General features: G+C 50.7%; 1 protein-coding gene across 2 annotated transcripts; it reads left to right on the forward strand.

Annotated features, from left to right (window-relative positions):
* Nucleotides 1–462: 462 nt before the first annotated feature.
* On the forward strand, nt 463–3,269 carry MSC (musculin). 2 transcript variants are annotated; one of them, XM_059672892.1, is made up of 2 exons: nt 463–1,221; nt 2,085–3,269. In XM_059672892.1, exons 1-2 carry the CDS (start codon nt 712–714, stop codon nt 2,169–2,171), a joined length of 597 nt encoding a protein of 198 aa, XP_059528875.1. In that variant the 5' UTR covers nt 463–711; the 3' UTR covers nt 2,172–3,269. The 2 variants fall into 2 exon arrangements, with proteins under 2 accessions (XP_059528875.1, XP_059528876.1); XM_059672893.1 differs by having other exon boundaries at nt 463–1,212.
* Nucleotides 3,270–6,341: the final 3,072 nt, after the last annotated feature.

Below are 6,341 nucleotides of genomic sequence, written 5' to 3' on the forward strand. Positions count from 1 at the left end.
AGGTAGCTTTTGGATTGTTTGGTGTTGTTTTGCTTTTATTCTTTTGCTGGGCAACGCTTGGATAGACAAATCATATGACTGATGAACTTGGAAAACAGTGTTTTAAACAGTGCTTTGCTGAGAAAGACGGATAGATCCTGAGGTTTCTAAGTGTGTGGCAACCTTCGAGATCTCTAAGATAAATTGGGGTAGGAGTGGGATGCGTATGATCAAGGTCCCCTCCTTCACTCGCCCAACACACACACTTACTTATCTCACACTGACCATCTAAGGGTCCCTCGGGCCCCAGGGCCCAATCTCGGTTTAGGGAAGACTTCCCCTTCCCCGCCCCTACCAGCAGATCCCCTGCGCTCAGAAAAGCGGTCCCCACCCCTTCCACGCCCCCGCCCCACCTTCCTCCCCCCAACCCTCCCGCCCTCTCATTTTGGCCAGGGGTGGTTTGTTCCGAGCAGTACAGATAAATAGTCCTGTCAAAAGGCGCAGCTCGCGGGTGTGCGGGCCGAGCCAGGGCCCGGCGCCGACTTCTCGGCCGCGCGCTCTCCCGAGTTAGCAGCAGGGCTCACTTCCGCGGCTCCGCGCTTCGGGACCCAGGTATCTGGTCCTCCTCGGAGTGCGGCCCGGACCCCGCCTCCGTGAAGGAGCACAAGGCGGAGGCCTGAAGACTGGCCCGGGGGAGGAAGGCGGGCGCGCGTGGGCGTGGGGGGCGCAGCGATGTCCACCGGCTCCGTGAGCGACCCGGAGGACATGGAGTTGCAGGGGCTGCAGCGGGGGTACCCGGTCCCCGCCTCCAAGAGGCCGCCCCTCCGCGGTGCGGAGCGCGGCTACATCTCTCCCAGTGACAACTCGTCGGCGGAGGAGGAAGACCCCGAAGGCGAGGAGGAGCCGTGCGCGCTGGGCGCGGCGGGCAGCGCCGGGGGCTGCAAGAGAAAGCGGCCCCGGGCAGCGGGGAGCGGCGGTGGCAAGAAGCCCCTCCCGCCCAAGGGCTCGGCCGCCGAGTGCAAGCAGTCGCAGCGGAACGCGGCCAACGCCCGAGAGCGCGCCCGGATGCGCGTGCTGAGCAAAGCCTTCTCCAGGCTCAAAACCAGCCTGCCCTGGGTGCCCCCCGACACCAAGCTCTCCAAGCTGGACACGCTCCGGCTGGCTTCCAGCTACATCGCGCACCTGCGGCAGTTGCTGCAAGAGGACCGCTACGAGAACGGCTACGTGCACCCGGTGAACCTGGTAGGGGCGCCGCGCTGGGAGATGCCAGGGGCGCAGCGCCGGGAGATGCCCGCGGCGCTCCCCGCGAGCTGGGCGGAGTCAGCCCGCTGGGAAGAACCCCAAAGAAGGGTTCTAGTGCGGGTGGTGAGGACGCCAGGTTAGTTTCTCCCCAAAGCACCGGAGGAGCCAGCCATCTTCCTAGAGAAGAACCGCCGCCCTCTGGGTTCGCATCATTCTGATCCGTGTACGCGGTGCTTGGCCCAGTGACTACTGTTGGCGGATATCCTACTTACAGGGTGAATCTGGGTTCTTTGCAGAGGAAATGGCAAATCTCCCTCCTCTCGCAACTTTTTCCAGCTAAGAGTCTGACAGGTTTGATCGAACAAGCCCTACTTTCTGAAAAGAAGGAGGGAAGGCCGAGCTTTATTAAAAAGGCTTTGGATTTTTTAATTCTTGAAGAATAGCAGAAGTTTCCCCCAAAGGGATCTGTCTGGAAAGTCCCTCTCTGACCTGCCAACTCTGGCTTGAGAGCGGAGGGCTGATGGTGTGTGTGTGTGTGTGTGTGTGTGTGTGTGTGTGTGTGTGTGTGTGTGTGTGTTGGAGGAAGGGGATTACATGACAAAATTCCTGATTCCCTCAAGTTTCACTGAATGATGGGGAGGGCATAGTCAGCAGGAAGCATGGATGGACCCCTTTCACATCGTACACAATCAGAGTCCGGTAAATTTTAAATTCTAGTTTAGAGAGCAGACAGGCACATTCCAGAGCACTGATGAAGTCTGAGCTACTCAGAACCAGGACTCTCACAGGTCCGCTTAGCTGAGCAGTTTCGGTTTGAGATTGCCGTTTCTCCTCGTATATCTGACGATCTTTTGATTTTACAGACGTGGCCGTTTGTGGTCTCGGGGCGACCCGACTCTGACACCAAAGAAGTTTCAGCTGCCAGCAGACTCTGTGGGACCACCGCTTAGGTCGACCTTGAACGCCATGGGTTACTGGTTAAGCGCCTGCGTTTGGGGGCCACGGAGAGAAGGGAGACTACGTGAGAACCCCCAGAGAATGAGGGGGAAAGTTCCATTGGATTCTCCTAGACACCCCCCACTCAGAATTTTCAACACAAGTGGCGGGCACGAGGGGGCAGAGCCCTAGAGTTGGCGGCGTTGCTGTCGTCGCGGGGCGCCCAAGGCACCGGCTGCAGCGGCGGACCTGGGCGAGGACACTTCACCTCTCCAGGAAGCGCTTGCTCCCGTCTCAGATCCGACCTCTGGCTCCAGCAGTGCAGACCCTCACGCTGCCGTCAGAGCCCAGCGCCGAGCCCCCTGGGGTCAGTTTCCGAGCTGAGCCATATGTGTATTTATATATATGCATCACAGGTGATGGCACTGCTCTGCGCAGCCCGGCCTTTACCACTAGACTGGCTAGGACGCTTTCTCTGTGACAATCGGCTTCGAAGACAAAGACAGGAATCTTCGCGTGAGACCCACATCGGGCAGGTTTTTAAGTTGCAAAGAGAGGAGAGTGAATTCCTGGGTGGGCTTAGTATCCCACAGGGCGGAGCCCTCCAGGCGGACAGCCGGTGGGTGCCCTCTCTCTGTCCCAGAAGCAGGAGCAGTCTGAGAACACCGAGCCTTTTGCCCCCAGTGCTCCCCGCAGTTAGGCCTCGTGCTGCGGGCAGACCCCTCACTCCTGCAGGCTCCCTACCCTTCCTAACCAGGCTTAGGTCTATCCTGTCCCCTCCTAGGGGTGATCCACCCCCTCCTGACCTCTCCAGGCTCCTGTCCTTCAGGCTTTCCTCTACCCCCTCCTCCCACACCTCCTTGCAGAGTCCCCTTCCAGTCCTGACTGTCCCTACCTGTCCCCCACACCCTCCCCCTGCTCGCCCAGCAAGGGTCACCCCTCCTCCAACACCATCTCCCTGGCCCACTTTCTTCCTCCCTCCTGGCACTGAGCCTGTTTGGTACCTAATGACCCTGCTCAGGGGGAACAAACCGCTGCTGGAGGCTGCACTACCACAGTTAATTAGCAAATGTAAATAAGTTTATTTTTTTATGAATAATAAAACACATTGTGAAAAGTGAGTGTCCTGGCATTAGCATGTGGTCTTTACTGAGTCTGGTCTGGAAGTTAACTTGAATTTGGTCTCCTGGCCCTGGACAGGGATTGGGTCATTGTCCTCAGAGTGGTGGTGATCACATTTGTTCACGGCATTTCCAAATGTCATTCTCATTAATTTCTGATTCTGTTTCTTCTTGAGGTGGGGTTATTGGAAGGCAAGAATTGGAGGCTTATGGGGCCAAAGTGTGTTGAACGGTATATGCTCTTCAAAATAATATAGGTGCCGGTCTCTTTTACACATACACACACATACACACACACACACACACACGAATCTTTCTCCAGCCTGAAACACACTCCAATGCTTATAATTGCAAGAAGTTTAAAAACCCCCTTACAGCTCACATACTGGAGTGGGGAAGGTCTTAGTCTAATTGGCAAAGTAAAACTATAATACAAGACACCAATGTGTATTTCAGTAGAATTTCCTTGTTTTCAAATAATGTTTTCATAGCACTTTTTAGGTACACCATCTCAATTTCCTGGTTACTTTCTTCCATTTTTCACTGCAATCTGCAGGAGATAATAACTTAGGAAACCCACCATACACTTTTTAAAATGCTGGTCTTTTTAAAGTGACATTCTCTTTGTAGAAAATTTAGGAAAGTGTAAAGGATAAACCTGCCTAAATAATTGCCCAGTTTGGGGGTAGCCTTTGTTTAATAACATTGTGAGTCAGTTTTCTTGACCAAGGGGAGCCCTACAGCTGGGGTGGAAGAGGTGAGAGTGAGGTGGGGAACATGACTTCCTGTTGTGAACTGAACTAACCCCAAACTCTGGAAAAGGGCTCTCTGACACCAAGTTCCTGGGCTTTTGTTTATACCCCGGAGGATTGCAGCCCTCCTCCTGCCTGCTCTCATCCTCTAAGCTGGGCTCAGGGTTTACATTAGCCGGTTTCTGTGGCATCAGGGTCTCTCTGGGAAAAAAAACAAACAAACAAAAAAACAAAGCAAAAAAACAAAAACTCAGGAGTAGCTAATGACAGGAAACCCTAGTTTAGTCAAAGGCATTTTAGCTGGCCTTACGTTCTGGGTGGCCCACTTCTTGGCCATGCGGTGTCTGCTGGAGGCAAGCTCTGAGTCAAGGTCTTTTCCAGAGCTTCCAGCAAATAAGGTCGTTTGCAAGGAGGAGGCAGCATAGCAGTAGGTTAAGATGAGCCTAAATGTCTACAGAACCCAGCTTGAAGTCCCAGCTCTGCTCCCCCATAGACTAGTCAACATATGCAACCGCTCGAAGCCTCAGTTTCCCCCAGTGCCTACCTAGGAAGACTGTTGTTAGGAAAAAATGTGCCAACAATACTTAAGCCACCCTTCTAAAAGGCAATAAGCAGCACCCTAAATGCTGACCACTGAAGGAAAAGGGTGGGGGGCATATGTTGGTACAAGGGAGCTTTCTAAAAGGTAGGACATTGCAGGAATCCAATCCAAGACTGAGTCTGGGTTTGAGATGCGTCCCACAAAAGCAAAAACAAAGAAAAGGCAGGCTATATTTGTAGTGAATACAGATAAGAATAAACAAGGAAATATTAAGGCAAATCCTCATAAATAAAATATTTAAAATATTTGTTTCTATAATTATATTCTCTCAACATACTTTAGGGGTAAACTCTGGTTTTCTACCCCTACTCCAGTCCTGTCCCCCTCCCCCCCGCCACACACACACACACACACACATTAAGGTGGTATTATTCACTGACTCACGGGTACCGTGCTATACCCTGCAAGCTCATTGCTATTGCCACTTTATAATCCTATAATTTATAGAGAAGAAAAAACTTTCTCAAGAATTGTTTGCTTCATGGTTTCTGTAAAAATTCCGATGCCAATGTGTTATTATGTTATTTAAAAAAGAATAAGAAAGAAAGAAGGAGGCCAATTTCTAGTAAGTCCATTAAATAGTGTAAATTGCTCAAGCTTCTGGGTAGCGGATGCTGTTAGGAGAGGCCTTAAGCACCTTGGACGAGTCTTTTTTCTTATTTCTTCTTTTTAAATTATAGTTTAGGCTCAATATTATTTTGTATTAGTTTCAGGTACACAGGCTAGTGGTTAGACAAGCACATAATTTACAAAGTGTTCCCTGCTATTTCCATTACTCACCTGGCATCATACACAGTTGTCATAATATCATCTATAATAATAAAAGGATAATATGCTAATTAGACCAGACGTCTTCCGGACAGCCTTCCTAACAAAGCCGGGGCTGGAGGGAAGCGAGCCTGGGTCCCAGGTGCCTGCCTGCAGGTGGCTGGAGGAGGGAAGCCCGGGTCCTGGGTGCCGGAGGCAAGCCGATGCTGGCAGCCGGGGGAAGGAAGGCCAACTCTTGCACGAATTTTCGTGCATTGAGCCTCTAGTTGACTATATTTCCCATGCTGTACTTTACATCCCTTGACTATTTTGTAACTATCAATCTGTACTTCTTAGTCCCTTCACCTTTCTCATCCAATCCCCTTGAGCCAGTCTTTTCTTGAGACTATCCTGGGCTCTGAGTAAAAAGGCACCCTAAAGCCTTCCTTACGTTTTCCCCCTTCATAATTTTTGTTTAGGAATTTGGGCTGGAGAAATAGGAACTGGGACTGGGGAACAGAAGGGGTAAGAGAAAAAGAGACATAAGCCTGTCCTTAGGTTTATCTCAATTTGATTATACTTTTTGTGAGTGAAAAGTGGAGGGAGGAGGGAGTCTAAGAAATATAATGTAAAAAGTACTGAATAACAAATAAAATGAGTAAATTGAAAAATACTCCTCAGGGGGCTTTTTGAGGGACCAAAGCCTTTTCATTAGTAATACTGACTCAACCAAAAAGAACAAAAATCCCCTTTCACAGGCTCTTCCTAAGATGAATGTTTGAAAAGAAATGCTTTCGGCACTGTAATTTTGAAACATTTAGGTGTTTCTCTTGGGGGTGGAGGTTGAGTTGGTTTTGTGCATATTTTGTTCTGCGCTTCAACTTCACTTTAGTGTGCTGGCTCCTTCAGGGGACAGTGAGACAATGACCATTACAAGTTACAAAGCAGATGTTTTTAACAGCC

This window comes from Myotis daubentonii, chromosome 17 (assembly GCF_963259705.1).
Source record: "Myotis daubentonii chromosome 17, mMyoDau2.1, whole genome shotgun sequence".
In the NCBI taxonomy this organism is placed as follows: Eukaryota; Metazoa; Chordata; class Mammalia; order Chiroptera; family Vespertilionidae; genus Myotis; species Myotis daubentonii.